Source organism: Chaetodon trifascialis, chromosome 5 (assembly GCF_039877785.1).
Source record: "Chaetodon trifascialis isolate fChaTrf1 chromosome 5, fChaTrf1.hap1, whole genome shotgun sequence".
Lineage (NCBI taxonomy): Eukaryota > Metazoa > Chordata > Actinopteri > Chaetodontiformes > Chaetodontidae > Chaetodon > Chaetodon trifascialis.
In genome coordinates, this window is record NC_092060.1 from 9,224,160 (window position 1) to 9,243,387 (window position 19,228).

The 19,228-nt window shown below is 41.7% G+C and overlaps 1 protein-coding gene across 3 annotated transcripts in view; it reads left to right on the forward strand.

Annotated features, from left to right (window-relative positions):
* Window positions 1-19,228, forward strand: part of aff2 (AF4/FMR2 family, member 2) — a 134,462-nt gene that overhangs the window by 42,477 nt on the left and 72,757 nt on the right. For all 3 annotated transcript variants that reach the window (XM_070962112.1, XM_070962113.1, XM_070962115.1), the window contains exons 3-4: window positions 3,673-4,321; window positions 4,992-5,425. In XM_070962112.1, coding sequence (XP_070818213.1) covers window positions 3,673-4,321; window positions 4,992-5,425 — 1,083 coding nt within the window. The remainder of the gene's footprint in view (window positions 1-3,672; window positions 4,322-4,991; window positions 5,426-19,228) is intronic.

The window sequence follows — 19,228 nt, forward strand, 5'->3', positions numbered from 1 at the left end:
CAAAGCTGACTATTAGTTCAGGACTTCATTTAAGATCTCAGTATGGATTCCTTCACATGCTAGCACCTGACTGAAGTACGCATTGACTAACGGTGGTTCATTTCCAATTGAAGGTAAAAATAGCTCTGATAAACTCTGAGGAGTGATACCTCTTCTGAGTGACTGTATAGGGGACAGTGTGTTTGCTTGTTTTGTATTACAGTTCTTTCCAGCTAATCTTTTTCCTCCATACACTTCCCCACTTTATCTCCCACTGCTGTTAAACTTGAAAAAAGGCTTTGGCACACCGTGCCACTTTCTCCTGCTGATTTATTTGCTACACTAACAATTTCAGGGTTTTTTTTTTCTGAGCGTGTTCCTTTACTTCATACAATTCAGTGGATTTACCACGGCCTCCACAGCCTCTCTGCACTTTCTCTGTTTAAGTGCTGACTGAACTTACTGAACTGCTCCTTTAGAGATCTATATCAGCCCTTTTTCATTATCACATAGGATTTGTAGAACTTTCATCGTCCCCGGTCCCTCTCGTCTTCAGTTTTTTCTCCCATCAGTGTGTCCCTGTACCTGTGTCTCTACCGTGTGTCCGTCCGTCTCTCTGGTTCTCCATCTTTCTTTCTTCCTCTCTCCAGTATTCATACTCTCTGTCAGCTATTAGCTAATCCCTCTTCTAATCCTGTTAAAGAGCGTTATGCTGTTAGCAGCTATTTGGGATGATCTATTCACACACACTTATCCACACATACACACACACAGGTATTCATCCTCTCTTTCTCCTCTGTTTTCCATTTTGCCTCTCTGTAAATGTGTTTTCTGTTCCTCTTCAGCCACCAGATCTTTTATTCATGAGCCTGAGATGGAGAAGAGATGGGCTAATTTATTCACAGCTAACTTTGGCTTTGCCACGCTCTGTAGTGTTTGTGTGTGTTTGTGTGTGTGTGTGTGTGTGTGTGTGTGTGTGTGTGTGTGTGTGTGTGTGTGTGTGTGTGTGTGTGTGTGTGTGTGTGTGTGTACATGCAGAAATTACATCTGTTAAGATTATTTGAAACCAACTCTTTCCTTTCTTATATGAATCCTTTGTAAATAAGGCTTGATTGCTTGCCCTGTTCCATTTTGGGGTATTTTCATGGTTTTCCTGCTTTATTAGAGTATAAAAATGAAGGATAGAATAAAGTGAAGAAGGACACGGTGGAAAAGATGAATGTTGCTTCCAATCAGATGGATTTGAGTTGAGGTTTTTGTGGCCCGCAGAGCCACAAGGATTGTCTTAAATCATCATCTTAAAACTTAGGACTGTCACCTGGGCTCCACCTTTGAGTTTTTAATAATTACATGGATATTCTTTAAATCTGTGTTCTTAGTCCTGTGCAAATCTGTCATGCCCTTTATAAAGTCATGCCCTCTATCCGCTACAGTTGCATACCATATTTCACTGAACATAGAGGTGACCTGATCTAAATCAGCATCTCAGTAATGTGAGGTCTTTTCTTCCTCTTGCCGACTGATAATTGTGTGAGTTGCAGTGGAAAGTACTCATAAGAGCTTTCAAGCCAGATCAGGTGTAAATTTAGGAGATGCATCAGGCGCTTGAAAAAGGAGAGGTAAAATAGATATTCAGCCTCAGCCACTAGATAATCCTTGATCTGTAAATCTGAGAGAAACACAACCCTCTGTTGTCTTACACAAATGCACTGAATGGGTTAGATCACTTAAATCACACGGGGTCCCCGTGGAATTCATAATGAATAGAGATTCACTCTAGAGGCGAAACAATTAGTCTATGAATCAATGAGCTGATTGACAGAATATTGGTTTGTGTCTATTTTTTTCGTTCATAGTCTAACTAGCTTTTAGCCATGTCTGTTGGGGCACCACTTTGGTCCAGACTGAAATACTGTATCTCATAGACAATGAAAATATGATGAGACTGTGAATATGATATTTGAATGAATCCAGACATTCATGGTGCCAGAGGATGAACTTCAGTGACCCCCTTTCCTTTTTGCTTGTCCAGTGAAATATTGGATGATATAATTCCCTGACTTTCCTCAAGGCCCACCACGAGGTTGATATGTGACTCTTAGTGAAATGGCCATCACCATGAAATTTGCTGCACACATTCAGGTCAAATTGTGATAACTTTCAAATTTTCAAAAAGGTCAAGGTCGTGCCTATGAGCTAATCGTATGTTAACACTGCCGCTGTTTGGCAGATCACATTTAAGATTGCACTTCCCTCAATGTTCCTGATGGCTGTGTGACTGCAGCAGATAACACACCGTCCACTTCAGTTTCACCCAGTTCCTGAACAACTATCAAACCAATATGATTGTGAAAAAAGGCAATATAGCAATTAGCATGAAATTATTCTTGCATTGGGCTCCATTAGAACAAATGCAAGAGCAGTGTTATACTAATTTGTAAGGTTGTGAAGTCTCTAACACACACGTACAAACACACACACAGAATTCCCTCCTCGGCAATAAGACCTCTCCATGGATCATTGCCTGTTATAACGGCATTGTTTGGCTCTTCACTGAAGCTGCTGCATAGGAAAACAAGTGATGTACAAGATTCTTCTGACCAATATGCAAAGAAATGTGGTTTGAAAATGACTCTGATCTGCGTGTTTGGTGTGAGTGTAGGGATTATTCAACTTTATCCTCTTTCAAGAAATATTACAAAGATTAGTAAAGCTCCTACTTCTTATGAACATAAATTCATTATTCATGAATTCATTAACCTCTCCAAATACAGGCAATTTCACCCTGTCTTGAAAATTAGACAAAGGCTCTTATTCACTTTCATATGTTTCAACCTTTTAACCTAATGTTGCTTTATTGGACTCCATGTTACCAAAAGAGTTATAAGCAGAGCACCGACTGTAAAAAAAAACAAAAACCTGCATCTGTTGAATAAACCACAAATGTTATGTACATTCACATTACAGGGCCACGTTGATCTTGCACAGTGTTTCCAGTGCTCATCATTTGTATGTAATTCATGATGAAATGTCACGATTAGATTCTGTTGAACTACAGGCTGTAGATCTTCCATAAGTCCGACTTAGCTCATGATTAATATTTGCTTAACAATCTGTTGCTCAGCCTGAAAAGAAATGTGAGAAAGCTGGATAAAAATCCACAGGTCTTCACTTCTTCCTCCTCTTTTGTGGCTTTTGCACATTCCAAATATAGAACTGCTGAACCTGCTGCCGATTCCTCTTGTCCTTTCAAAAATGCCAGATGATCAAATCATGTAGTTTCATCATTAAAGAAGCTGTCAATGACTGACATAAAAGGTACTCTTGAGCTATTCTGAGGAGCATGTCACGTAGCAGCTGAAGGTGCTGTACCGTCATATATCAGCAAGGCCCGCACTGTCCTCCAAGCGATGATTGCTTGAGAATCTGGGGTCAGGCTAATAATGACTCCTGCCCCATTAATTTTACTGCTCCAGCCTGGACTGGACCCTCTTAAGGGTGGCATGTGTTTAATTAATCATCTCGTCCTGAAGTCTGGTCAGTGGTCACCCTATCAGTCTCTCACTGTTCCTCTCCGGATGAATAAAGAAGGCTTTTCATCAAGCCTAGAGAAATGGAAAAATGGAAGACTTAATTAATACTCTTCTCTCTCTTCCCCCCCTTGTCTTTGTCTTTTTCCTTTTCTCCTTTCAGACTAATAAAGGTGATGCATTGGCCAGTCGTGTCCAGAACACGCTGGGCTCCTACGAAGAAATGAAAGACTTGTTAACTAGCCATTCTAACCAGAGCCACTTGGTGGGGATTCCCAAAGGCAGCAACAACCTGCAGACCCCGACCGCCTCGACGACAGAGAGACCCGCCATGGAGTCGCAGCTTTTCACCGAAGCCCTGAGGGGAGGAACAGGTGGGGCAGGTGGAGCGGCAGAGGGAGGAGGGGAAAAGAGGATGGGAAATGCATCCTCCTCATCTTCGACTTCAATGCAACCTCCTGCTTCGACCACATCGTCATCGAGCGCCACAACGATCCCACATCAGAATTCGAAAAAGTCACGAAGCTCCATGGACTGGTCGAGGTCAGGCAGCGGGCAGAGCGCCCAAGGAGCAGGCCTCGTCCTGGGATTAGGACAGAACGGGCAGGGCCAGGTCACGGCAGCCACGAGTGGACGAGGGAAAATGTCTTTATTAGATGAACAGAGGCATGAAGAGCTGTTTAGCTCACTTAAAGATGAACTTGGTCTAAAAGAAGACTCAAGCCCTGCTTCCTCTTCCTCCTCCTCTTCCTCTTCCTCTTCTTCTCGAAGAAGACACTCTTCCCACCCCTCCAAAACCCTCCCTCTCCCAGGTGAGTCCCTCACAGAGAGGCTAAAAAGGAATAGATTGACATTTTGGGAAATACACGTGTTTGATACACAAATACATATCTGTATGCTAAATATAAGCTAGAGCCAGTTAGCTTAGCTTACTGTAGCATCATATGGAGGCTGCTTTTTTTTCCCGCCCACTGAGCTGCTGGCAATTAGGGCCTAAACAATATGACATGAACGTGATGTTAAGCTGATCAATTGAAAAAAGAAAATAAAAGAATAACACATTTCCCAAAATGGCGAACTGTTCCTTGAACAGTGGGGACTGTCTGAGGATGTGGTTGATTAAAGCTGCCATTCACACAACAAAAAGGCATCTTCTTATATTTTGATATTCATGGAAAATCTTAGTATTTGCTGCAGTCATGAGAACTTATGAATAATTTCAGTGCAAAACAAACTCTATCACCTTTTGGGTGGGATTTATGAAAATTAACATCTGCAGCTGATGATAACCACATCTTTCAGTTGATTTCTAAACCACCAAGCAACACATAATTTGCTTTGATTGTGATTGGCTCCATCCATCTGGGGGAGAATGTTTGGCTTTCAACCTTCATTAGATTTTGACAGCGTGGAGCTGAGCAATATTCTGCAATAACAGGTGTGTCTTTGGTTCTCTGTGGCTTTTCTCTTTCTCTTTTGCAGATGGTGGCAATTTTAGATCTTCCACCATGGATGGTGGCCATTTTAAGTCTTCCACAAACACAGAAAATGGCGGACATTTTAAATCCTCCCCATTTGAAAATGAGATGGGCTCTCACCTGTCTATGTCCTCGTCCCCGCTGGCTTCCACGTCAGTTCTGACAACGCCTACTCCTGGTCTAACCACTCCCACATCTGGACTGACTACCCCCACCTTTCCACCTGGTAGCCTATCAGGGAAGCCAATTGCAGTGCAGCAGAAGCCCACAGCGTATGTTCGACCAATGGATGGCCAGGACCAGGCACCTAGTGACTCTCCCCAGCTTAAACCCCCTCTAGTGGCCACAGAGGGATTTAACAACAGTCAGACTTACGGAGGAAACTCTGGGAATGTGAAGAATAAACTGCCAAAACTAAGTCTCAGCCATGCAGGGGAGGTAAGAGAACAATCTCTGTGACTTCATATCCACATCATATTGTTAAGTAATAAATGGTGTAGTGAACACTAATTGATTAGTAGTTAATATGATCCAGTAGCAGATCATATTATTTACATGTCTATTTCCAAAGTAGGCAACAGTTTAGCTCATGAGCTGAATTTTAATGATAGCTCATAGCTAATTATTGTTTTATAACACGTTGCCATGTGATCGACTGGCGACTGGTTCAGGGTGTACCCCGCCTCTCGTCCGTTGACAGCTGGGATAGGCTCCAGCCCCCCCGCAACCCCGAAAGGGACAGTCGGGTATAGAAAATGGATGGATGGATGGATGACACGTTTAACCTTAGCATAATATTTACAACTCAAGAGGGGACCAAATATTTAAAATAGTCCTTAGGTCACAATGACAATGTTTCCATGCACTCTAATATTTAACCAATAGTCCAAATATGACAATATTCCTAATTTTATATGGGTCATGTAAACAGCATATTCCAGTTGGATTTTCTGAATTAGGCCTTATTGTTTTCAACATATGTCTTATTTTCTGAATAAGACATATGTTGATGTTGATGATGTTGCCCTTTGGGCCACATCCCAGTCAGTGATGTAACAACGGAGGATTTGATTTGACCGACGACTGAAGCAATCCACAGTGACATCAGTGATTGGGGCGTGGTCAGAAGTACTACACTCTTAAAAGTTTCAGCCCACACAGACCAGCAGGACAGAATACTGAATAGTGTTGCTCATGCAGGAGACATCGATGCCCCCTTCTTTCTTTAAGGCACCTAACATTATTCTAAGGGTACAAATCACACTCAGCCCGGAAAAAATATAAGCTAAAATGTTTTCGTGCATGTTTGGTTCAGCTGGTTAACAGTGCCACGCGCCGTCTGTGCCTCTGATGTTGTGGGTGTGAGTGCATGTTTGCATTTTTCCACAATAACAGCAACTCTCCCTCTTTCTAATCCAGCACTCTGTATGATTATGTTAAATGAGATCATGGTGAATATTTATACATTTAGCTAATTATAACGTCAAATGAGTGTGGCCGTACAAAGCTCCTCCACACGTCTCTCAGTCTCTGATTCACTCACTTAACTCTCTGACCTGCTCCCTCTCTCTCTCTCTCTCCCTGGATATATCTCTCACTCTCTTTCATTTTCAAAACAGCAAGAAACACCAGGCTTGATGATGATGTGTGTGTGTGTCTGTGTGTATGTGTATGTGTGTGTACTGCGTGCATGTGTGTTTGCTGTGTGAAACTGGTTGACAGGCGAGTAGTCATCCATATCGAGCAAGCCAGCTGTTCCTGTGCTTTGATAGAGCTGGTGTGTGTGTGTGTGTGTGTGTGTGTGTGTGTGTGTGTGTGTGTGTGTGTGTGTGTGTGTGTGTGTGTGTGTGTGTGTGTGTGTGTGTGTGTGTGTTGTGTGTGTATGTAGCACTCCAAATGAGCCCAAGATGGAGCTTTGAGCATATGGCACAGAGAAGGAGAAAGCAAGGGAGACAGGGGAGACAGGGACAGAATTAAAATATACTTTACTTTCAACACTTTCTTATGGAGGGTGAGAGGGAGAGTAAGTACATTCATGGCCGTGAGTGGTTTCTTTCACTTTGTTTCACCCACACATCCACGGATGCTCCGTTATCGCCTCCTTACCGTTTAGTTTTCACTCCTCTCATATTTATTCCGGCGAGAGTTTGTTGGAAGGAAAATGCAAACTCAATACTGACTGAGGGGGAGGAGGAGAGGGATATGAGAGGAAAAGGGGAGAGCGATGATGAGAGATGGAGGGCGGGTGGAGAGGAAGAGGCAGAGAGAGTAAGGAGGGATGGTGGAAGACAATGACTGACTGATTACAGCACCTTATCATTGCTGTATTTGTTCTGGTTAGATGAGTTATTGGATGTGTTCTGCAGCTTAAACAGCTAATAGCAGCAAACCAGAGGATTGAACCAGACTCCAAACGTAAGACTTAGAGAACCCCGATGCTCATTTTACGGCTGCAAACATTTTACCCTTTGATTAGTAAATGTGCGAACGCAAAGTTCAACAACATAGTAACAGTGGTAACAGTGCGACACGTGAATGCAACAGCAATAAAGGAAATTCCTGTGGAGTGAATCAGCATGATTGATTTTCCATTTAACGGTTTTCAAATTAGTTCAGGTGCCATGAATGTGTTTGAAATACTCAATATTTGGCTCACAATTCTGTTGTTGAGTATATTCAGTGATATTGTAAGTGTGTGTGAGTGTGTGTGTGTGTGTGTGTGTGTGTGTGTGTGTGTGTGTGTGTGTGTGTGTGTGTGTGTGTGTGTGTGTCCATGTGTGCAATAAGCCTTTAAACTGCTGTGGAAGCTTTCTGTTAGCACTATAGAATTATTGATTTGAGCCCATTATTCCCAAGTGTGTGTGTGCCTGTGTGTGTGTGTGTGTCTTTGTGTGAGAGAGGGAGGCAGGGAGAGTGATACTGTAACACTATTGATCTTTTCCTAACAGTTACAGTAGGCTTAAATTTACTGCTGCGCACACACACACACACATACGCACAAACGTTTAGTTGCTGTCAGCAGCTCAAAGTGTGAGGCACTGCATGATTTTACTTTGATTAAATCCAGTTTGAAATATTATGATGTTTAGCTATTACTGCTTTGGTTTCATTACAAATGGCCAACAGCAAGTCGATATCTGCTGTGTCAAACCACGAATCGGGTAAGAATAAAGAATTTTTAGAAAGTAAAGCACACATATTGAACACTTGGAGTCTTCCTTCACTCAGAGCTTCACTGTGCAGAATGATGTGCCGTACATGCAGAGTTTGACCCTAGAAGACTGTTTTCACTTTCATCTGCTGAAGTTTCCCTGTGCTCACCTTTAATCTTAACACCTGAACATACCGCATCAGCAGGATTTAGGACTTCACAGGTAGTTTGAAGCCAATCATGGACCAGTATGAAACTTACACAAGTGTGATGTGGGATCTTGAAGCCTCCAGGGCACACACACTGAGAATGGACTTAGAAAAGTAGGAGACATCTCGTGTCCAGTGGTTAAACTTTGAAACTGAAGATATTTAAATGTATGGAAACTGGATTTTTCATGGAGGAAAAGGAGGAGAGTGCACATTATTTTATATGGCTTCAATGTGTCATATGTGTAGAGGGGATCTTTAAAGCCCATTAGAAAGTGCATTATTTATTTATAACATTAAATATTCATGACTAAATAAGCTACCATCAAAATTCAATAACAGTATCTTTACTTATTATTTATTAAGAGTTTAACACTCTCTTTCCTCAGGACTGTGTGGGTGCAGATTGATCACATATGATGACCGTCCTCGGTTTCTCATTCAGATGCTGCTGTGTCCTGATTGGTGCACAGTTTTTGACGTCACCTTTTTCCAACTTCAAACCATGGAAAGAAAAGAGAAAGAAAAGGAAAAACAGATACTTCAAATGTGAAATAACCACAACAGTTCAAACTTTATTAAATTAGTGTGCTCATGTGGAATCAGCTCACTCGAGCCGAATGAGAAAATACATTGTTTGGGCCCCTTTTACTTCTTTGGTCATTTGGGGACAGTGGAACAAGCTGTTTAAGCAACATTTGCATATATAACCCATCTCTTGGAGTCACTGGACAAATGTTTGGCTCTTTAGCTGTTAAATGATCTGCTTTGTTCACCAGCTAGTCTCTAACTGTCTCTGGTTTGTGTTTCGTGCTAGGCAGGTAGCGTGCAGTGGTTTTTCAGAACTTCTTCAGGGCAAACAGCTGCTGCTCTCAGTGGGACTGAACTGAAACAGTTAAGTTGTGGGCTGTGAAACCAAAACAATGAGCTGAAAGATAGTCACGTACACAGTAGAGCCGAGGGGAAGTGCAGAGTGGGGTTATAATTATATGGGACCCTTCCACAAAATGTAGACTTTTGATCAATTGTTACAATATTGCAGCTTTAATTTGTGATGTAGCTAATAGACCAGGCCACCTTCTTAAGAAAAAAATCCACTGTTTTGTCTTGTAAAAATACCTTTAAAGAAATCCTTTGTAATTTACTAACTCTAAAGGTATCACAGTAAGTCAAAAATGCTGTTCTAAAAGGGGACCAGACCCTGTCTCTTCTCCTTAAAGGGGAAAAAGAAGCCAAAGAACACCAAGAAATATTTCTGCTTTACAGACACACTTCATCACATGAAGTCAAGCTGTCACGATGCTTTTAGTGACATTCAATTGCTCACAGTCTCCACTGCATTCTCATTCAGGTAAACAACATTCAAGTCAGGTGGATTTACAAGTATATTTGTGAGGCCCTGCCAGCAAGGCTTCGAGAAGGTAAACATGAAGGTGACAGGTGACATTTCCAACAGCACTGTGACAAGTTTCATTTACATGTAGTTCAAAGTATAGAGCAGATGTAATTTCACACTGATTTGAGGGTCTGCTGTGGTGTTCCCGTCAGGCGTGTGTAGAGGTGCACACAGCGCCTCACCGCTAATGTAGCGGTAAATAAGAAGCCGGGTAGACTAAGACCTCCAGTCAGTAATCACCACCAGGCTAACACCAACCAAATCAATTGTGCTCTTGGAGAAAGCATTCATTTATGCCTTTTTACTTGAAAAGATCCTGCTTTATCTAACACACTGATAGAAGTGAACGTGGGAATACACACATCTAAAAACGGATGTCAGCCTAAGAAGCTGGTTAAACTGAATGGAGATGGACTTACTCTGTTCTAAATTTAGCTCCTTTCCCTCTTATGTGCCGACTGTCAAAGTTCTTTATGTTTCGGCAGAGACTGGTTTCTGCTCTGAGGCAGCAGAATGCACAATGTGCCGAACAGGTTATTTAGGGACAGCTGGACAGAAATGATGATTTTGAGGAGGCAGAAACCTGGAAATGATTGATGCAAACCAAGCTTAAATTTAGGGCTGCCCCAAATACCATTTTTGGGGCTTCATTTACCATGGCAACGGAAGAAGCTTCAAAGCTTCGAAGCATTCAGGTCAGACCTACTTAAAATTGTTAAAATTATCACATAATTGTCACAGCACGAAAACCGATGACATTTAGCCAAATGCGTATTCTAAAATGTACCTTTTGTCTTTTTCTCCTACTTCAAAAGATGAAAAACAGTCGTGGTTGTATTTGAGACACTTGAACAAAATAACACATTGAACAAAGTGCAAAAGGCTGCGCTGAAGTTGCCTGGCAGAATTTAGCTGCTAACTTTATTCTGGAAGGTTAAACGTGATGTTGACATCTGTGTTGCAGACGCTTCAGGGAAAGTAAGTGTTGCTGGAAGGTGCCTGATGATGTCATATGCTCATTTGCATATTAAATTGCTACATGACGTATCTTTGACTTAGAGAAGCCAGAGCGAATCAGCATTAAGTGCACCAATTTACTGGCAAATGGAGTCACTGCATGAGGAACACGTCTGCAATGGTTAGAAAGTAGACATATTACCTTCTTATCCAAACAGCACTTTGCTAGCTTTCTAGAGGGTCATTTTAAAGGTGCACTAATCAATATTTTTATGTTCACAATGGATTAAAAGGGCTATGTGTAATGTGAGAGAGGTCAATGACAATGATGAACCCACAGATAATTATCATCCAACACACTGTAGAGCTTTTTAGCACCTTTCAGCTCATTGTTTTGCTATGGCAGCCCACAGCTTTAATGATTGGTTCAAGTGAAACCATGCCGCTATGTTCAGCAAAAAGCTCCGATAAACTCACTGTGATGAACCAAGAGTGAGCAGAATGGTACATTTAGTAGCTAAAGAGCCAGATATTTCCTTCAGGAGTTAGTTTGAGGGTAAAACGGAGGTACAAGAGAGATTTACATTCATCAGGTGGACACAAACACAGCTCCAAATAAATTTTAATGTTGCTCAGAGTCTGACAGATAGACAGCTCTTTAATAATGCGTGCAGCATCTTTATAAGGTGTTGCTATGTAAGTGTTTACAGCTTGCTCCAGCGCTTCAGAAAATGAATTAATACTGCTTTTAAGATTATGTTTTTCACACACGAGTATGAGCACAATGTGTACATAAAAACAGCATTGAAAAAAGAACCCCTCCAGATGCTTAACCTTGTAACATGCTAAGGGACGCACCCATCAGAGATGATGTCTGGAACCACAGGAAAGTGGTTTTGTACAGATGAGAGAGCATCAGAAGGAGATAGACAAAGGAAAGGGAGATGAATATAAATAGACTTTACTGTCCGAGTGAATCCTCTTTAATTTGAAGTGTAGCGGAGAGTCAAAAGTCAGAAATAAAGGCAAATTTTAGAGAGAAATTCACCAAAGATAGAAGATACAACAATGAGGACAGAATTATAAAATATCTGAATTAACATGAGACCTATTCATGGAAAACTGTTTGTCTTTCAGTGAGCTATGGATTCAGAGCCTCAGAATAATTTACTCCACACTGCACAAGTCAACAATTGCTTAAGAAAGCTTTCCCTGTTTGTACATTCATTACTGTATCAGTGCAGATGGAAAGTCGGGCAGACACAAGGGAATAATGGTAAAGTGTGGACAGGGTGTATATAAAATTATATGTATATATACATTCTCTGAGGAAATAAAGAGGAGGCAAGAGAATGTGGCATTGAGGGAAACATTGAGGGATGAAATATTTTCTCACTTCCAGCAAACTACAAGAGAGTTATGAGGAGTCTGCCAATGCAGCAAACAGCTGGCCTCATTTGCATAATACCCATCAGGCTTCTCTTTCCCTCAGGCAGCCTGTCAACTCACGACCGAGACATACATGCAGATACACACTAACGACACCACCAGTCACTGTATCAGTACCTATGTATTTATAGGCACCGCGTCCCTTCTAGAAACTTGGAGTGGTGATACCGCACCAGTCGTGTGAACTCAAGGCTCCTCTGTGAAAGCTTTTTAATGCTTTAATTTATTTGATTTTCATAAAGCAGACTAATTGCCTCTGCAGAGAGAGGGAGATGAAACGATTTAGCTTTTATGCTGATAATAAAAGGATCATAAAATCGTCGTCTAGAAACAAAGAGTACAGTCCAATGAATCATACTACTCTTGAGTGGCTGCAGTAAGACAGAGAAGAGGGTGCTTGGGGAGAAATATACTTTAGCCAAATAGCAGAGGGGAGGTCTCCCATCAGCAAGGTGCTGCTGGGGTGTCATTGCAGTAATACCTGCCAAGTGATAAGAAAGATCACAGAGCGCAGCCTGGGCTAGGCTGGCCTCTGTTTAACAGCTAAGATCATCTTGATGTTTGGGGCAGGGTGATCTGGAGATGGCAGTGCTCTGTGATAATGAAGAGTTGATGTTTGATCACGTTATGTGACGAGGTACGAGCAGCAAGAGAGCGAATAGCGTGTCGGCATCAGACATAGCATTGCTGACAAAATCAAAAGTACTTTGCTACATTTCTCTTTATGTTCGCTTTCTCCTAAGAGAGAGCAAACACACACACACACACACACACACACACACACACACACACACACACACACACACACGGAGGATGGTGGTTTGCTGATTGCAGTTGCCACAGAGCAGTTACTTATCAAGTGATGCTGCTTATAACAGGCAGAATATGATTTCTGATGAACTGTTTACCCTGAGAATCTGTTGACTGGATTAGCTGCAGTAATCAGCAGCTTGCTCCTCAGTAAAGCCTCTTCATACCATCTGAATTGGACATTTTTCAAGAGGCTGGTCAGATGAAACTGCTGTTATTTAAAAATTTCCAGCCACACAACACTGGTGGATCTGAGGTCTGCGGTTTGAGTAGAGGGCAGGGCCGAGCGCCCCACATGCAATGGCTCCCAGTGATCGCTGACTGGGGGGGTCACAGCAGTCAATCTCTGCACTTTAACTGCAGCTTCCACATGGTCTGCTGGAGTGATTTGAGGGCTTAGTGTGCCAGCAGTAGCATGTACCTGATGTCATGGGTTCACGCAGTCAAGTCTTTAATTCACAGTGTAAAGCTTGAGTCTGTGACATTTCAGTGAAAGAATTTTAAGCAGGTTGAAGCATTCAGATGCTTCACAATGAAAGTAACACATTCACAATCTTACTTAAAGGTCTTATATGTTTGAATTGGCGACAAATTTGGGGCAGCAATTCCCCAGGAAGTTGATGTGTCCACTGCTATCTGAAGAGACAGTCCTGTGCTGTTCTAACCGGTCTGAACCTGAACCACATACCAAGAAACAGCTGATTTACTAAACATTTGAACGCTGTCAGTAACATTACAGAATTTCCTACTTATATAAGCTATTGCTAAATAGCCATCATTAGCATTAACAGCTATTTACGTACCAGTCAAGAAGACGTTTTGCGAGTTAGACGCAATCCCTTCACTTGACAAGGACTGTCGTCAGTGGTGAAAAGCAACATATATATTAACCGCGGTCTTGCTTACAAAGTGGTACAAAGTCGAATTTATGAGACAGGAGTGGCCGGGGCTAGCTGGTTAGCATGCTACTTTAGTAGATATCTCTGCAAAACGATACATAGACATCTTTGACATAACGTCAGAACTGCTGTTTCTTCACACTCTGTTGATAACTGCAGTTAACTTTTGACATAGCTCTTTATGAAGTTTATACATTGACAAAGTATATGACTGAATTAGTATTAGTTGACTTGAATGTGTAAGCAGCATTTTGTTATTGCAGCAAGTTGAGCTAATTTTAACATTTTTATATAGTGTTAGGTATTTTCGCTTTAAATTAGTTACATAAGGATTCACCCCTGTACAGTCATGAACAGGGAAATAAGCTATAGAGACCAAAAGGCTGTAAACGTTTATTTCTTCTGTAAAATTGGACATTTTAACATGGGAGTCTCTGGGGATTGACTTGCGTTTGGAGCCACCCTCAAGTGGCCATTCAAGGAACTGCACTTTGACACTTCTGCGTTGGTGTTTTCAGTCCCAGATGAGTCGCTTGGTCCTTCACTACGATCATTATCACACCCTGCTGGTTCTGCACCTTCATAGACGTGTGGACTTTTCAGATCTAGACAAAGCGAACTGTGACGGCGACACGCTACTCTCTAGTGGATCGGTGGGTATATTACATGCTTTGGTGAAATACTGGGCTGGTCTCAGTCATACAGCTACACTTTCAGGAAATGTAATTTTATTTTTTTTTTCTGGCCCTTGCTGCTCATTATATCCCACTATATTATCTCTTCTGATCTTGCGGGGGCTTTCAGTTGTGGAAGTACATTCATTCTTTTGTATGCCCCACATGGTGCCAAGTAAAGTGGACTGCCCGCTTTCCTCTAAAAAATAACTTTTTTCTATTGTTCCACTGGTAAGTCTATGTTCTGTATCTTATTCTCATGAGGATGTAGCCTACTTCACATAATACTTCACAGAACCTCGTGTCTGACTGGAATTCTTGATGTAATTTAATAAAAGAGGGGTGTCATTTTATAGGATCATTCCTCAAGATTCCAGATTATTTCCTAATTCAAATGTCTTTAATGTTGTCCTGAACACATTGCTGATATGTGATTCATAGTGACATGCTGCACTGTTTTAATGCAATAATATTAATTTCACAGCATGTTCAGGTAATAAAACATCCTGTTAATACTTACACATCTTGACTAGTAAAATATAATAAATTACTATGCAACTTCATTTTAGACAATAAAAAACTGGTCTGACTATTCCATAGCAGCTTATGTCTGGTGCCCATAAAAATATGGCAATAAAAATCTTTATTGCTCTTGGCATTACGGAACAATACATGGAGAACCCCTACTGCTACCTCTTTAGTATTATTCATTAGGTTCTGATACAGGCCAGTGGCTGCTCCTAACTTTGTGTATGTGTTTGCGTGTGTGTGTTTGTGTGTGTTTGTGTGTGGTAAGGCCTTTTAATAAAAAAATGCCCCGCTGGGCTCTGCGTTGCCAGTTTGCCAATCAGAGCATAGCCCTGATATGCAAATCACACACACGAGCGCGCGCACACACACACGCGCGGACGTAAACACAGTGGGAGAAGGAGTGTTTTGATCTACCAGGGCCATTACAGACATTTTAAAATCCTATGAATATAAAAAAGAGAGAGAGGGAGAAGGATGGAAGTGAGAGGCGGAAAATGAGAGAGATGGGTGAGAGAGCATCGGAGATGGAGAGCGGGGAAGAGAGAGGTTGCAGAGATATGACTGGGGAGGAAAGTGAGAGGAAACAACGTTTTCTGTTCTTTTTCTGTTTATTATTAAGTTCTAGGGGAGACTGAACGGCAGAAAAAATCACAGAGATTACATGGAAGATAGCCGATTAAATGGCTTCCTCAGTCTTCTTTGCCAAATTCTTTGCATTTTTCAGGTTTATGTATTGTTCCTTGATATTAAGTCTGGAAGTGAGAGATGACCCTTGCCATGTTCGGCACGAAGCCGAGAGATTTATGGAAATGCTCTGTATCAATAAACATGAACCGTGATTGGCTGATTGAACAAGAGGCATCCCGCAATCAGAACAAATGCCTTGTCATTGTTAGTGGCGTGCACAGCCGGCTACACCACTGCTGATATAAATGGATGTTAATATAGATGGCAGAATCTTACAAACTCAGTCAAACAACCATGACTGATGGCTAACAAAACGGTGTTATTTGGTCTATGTGATAAATTATTAGACCACAGGCACCAAATTATCAGCCTGCAGAAAAACAGTTTGGTCTCGGACCCTTACTTTCCATTGAGGAGAGGGGAGGAGGAGAGGAGAGGCAGTTAATAGGGTGATTAGGGGGGAGGAGAGCTGCTGTTGAGAAAAAGACTTTGTGTTGGATTATTTTCTCCTCTTAGGAGCTTACAGAGAACCAGCCGGTGTTTTACACCTCAGCTCTTAACACCCCCAAATCCCCTGATTTAGACTTAAACTGCATTGAGAGGGAGGAGAGGAAGAAGGGAGGATGAGGAAGAGAGTGGGAACGACAGGAAAGTGGGGGAGATAACGAGAAAGAGTCAGGGGAAAAATAGAAGAGCAGGGCTGGGCTGCTGAGACAACAGAAGAAGAGTCGAGGAGGGAGATTAAGCGAGAGAAGTGTAAATTTACTGTTTATTTTGTCAAAGTAATTAGACATTTTCTCGCACACGGGAAATAATGTGCTTGGAATAAACAGACAAAAAGACAAAGAAAAAGCTTTGATTTTAATTGAATTTAGGTGTCCAGGTGAAAGAGGGACGTTCACTAAGTGAGAAATATATAATAGATCTAACCTTCGGGCGTTATTTCCGACTGATGAAGGGAAGAGTCGAGGCTTTGAATGACAAAAGCGTGCAGTGTGTGTTTGTGTGTCACAAGTTTGCTCACTTGTCATCCTGCGAGTGTGTCTGCACCACCGTGGTGTGAAATACTGCAGCAGTGCTTTTGGCTGCGGTGTAAACACACACAGCTTACCTGTGAAGTCACACGGGTCTCACCTCATTTTATAGCTCTGTGGTTGTCAGCGTCTGGGCTGAGGGCCAGCACTGGCACCTGTGATGGTGCTGAGATGTCTCTGCTGGGTAACCTGTGCAGATGTAGCTTATTCCTTAACACGCTTTATGGTACTTCTAGCAGACAGTGGAGGGAGACGGAGGAGGAGGAGCACAATAAAGATATCAATGTGGGACAAAGACTGTCCAAAAATATTCTGCAGTTTCTTTTTTTGTTTTTGCTTTTTAATGTACTGGTCTACTATGTGAGCATAAGGGCTGTTATTACTCAACTCTATTTATGTTCACGTGCTGCTATTTAAAGGGAGACCATGCACCTTTTTAAAGAATGAATGATGTAATCTGCTTACAAATGAAAAGCTGAACTCAGAAGCAACAAAACAAACTGTTGTTAAATGTAATGTGTTCAATAGTTTTGCTTCTGCAGCAGCAAAACCTACTGATGTGGTCTGGTGTGACCAGTGGCTAATGGTTAGCAAATGCTAGCAAACTTTAGATGGATATTGTTGTACAGCTGACATTACTGAGTCAGTTTGCTGACTTTCTTCTTTCCTTGTGCTACTGTTACATTATGCTTTTAACGTGTCACAGATAAAAATTCATTGATTTCATAACCAAATAAGAAGTAAACAGAAAGTTCCTGATCAGGAGATACCAAGTTAGCAAGATAGCAAGTTATGCACCTGTGGCCAAAGTACAGTGGTTGAGAACAATGGGCATCCTATGAAGAACTACTGGCAGCTTCAGGTGGGCGTGCGTTAGATTTGACGACAGAGAGAGAAGCGACTGTTTGTTCAAAAACAACAATGGTTGCTCCTAAAGAGGTTAGCGGAGATGTTACTGTAGCATCAGCTCTATCAGGACTGCAGAGTATTCTTTGAAGGAAGAGACAAAATGTCATATGGTTGGTTGATCTGAATGGTTGAAGTTTGCCCATGATAGACTGTGATAGACAGATGGTTCATCGTATCAGATGCCAAGTCTTTTTTGAAAGTGCCTGCCCATTTCCGAACTGTTTCCATGGACGACCTCCCACATGGTTCAGCGTAACAAACCATCTGGTGCATTACGGGTTAAACCTTTACTGCTTGTGGCCAGAGTTCTCTTCCTGGTAGACTAGCAGACTCATGATGTCGTCTTTTAAGAAACTGTCTCAGAGCCTTGAGAAATTCAAGGAAATTCAATGTGCCACAAAAAAAAATCAAAAAAAGTCTAAACCAAAGCTGCCAAAGAGCACAGCACTGGCTAACTCTTGATAAACCACAAGTAAATACTGATCTTGGGAAGATTGTCTTCCAGTTCTTCGCACCCTGTGAATGGAAGTAACCTCAAAGGACACTGAAACTTGGAAGTCTCATCCAATTGGATGAATTTAAGCTTTTGATTTTGAACATTTTTAGAGATGTGTGTGATTATCTCAGTTACTGTTTGTTTGTGACTGGCTGTGTTTTGCTCATCTCTGTGTCTCTGTGTTCTTGCTGTCCTCTGGTCTGTCTTCTCAATAAAAGTACTTGCGTTAATAAGCAATATATATTTAAACATGTATTGATCTCTATTAGCATTTCTACATGTTCATTTCAATTAGTGCTAATTTCGCAAGTTGAGCAAGGGGCTCCTTATTGATCAGCTGAAGACTAACAAGTCAGGTGTTAACCGGTTGCTTGTCAGCCACTTGCTAATGTGGAGTAGGATGTCTTCAACTGCTGAATTATCCTTTGAATTGTCCTGATTTAAACAAGCTTCTTTGTCTTTGTCTTCTGTTGGCGAGAACATACACTCAATTGAGGAATACACTAAATTAAAAGAAACTACTTTTGATAGGTGACTGGTGGCTAAATGCTAGGGTTAAGGTTAGAAACAAAAATTCGTATAAAATTATGGTGTGATTTTGTGGACGAAAGGCATCTATTTAGTCCTCTGGGAATATTGTATGTGTGTGCGTGGATAAACATACAAATGTATGGAGGAACACAGACACACACACACACACATCTGATGCCCTATTGTACTGCGGAGGACCCCTCCACCCTCCACCGGCCGTCCCCTCTCTCAAGAGGCACTTATTTAGTTGGTACACAGACGTCATGCTGAGAACCACACACAGGCAGACCACACACACAGCAAGCACAAACACACACACTCAAACACATCCTGCAAACAGAACAAATCAAATACACTCAACTTGAATTTTGCCTCTGCACATGCACACACACACACACACACACACACACACACACACACACACACACACATACACACACACACACACACACGCCTGTCAATCATTCTCTTGTTGTTCTCTAATTAAAACAGAGGTGCATGTGTGTGT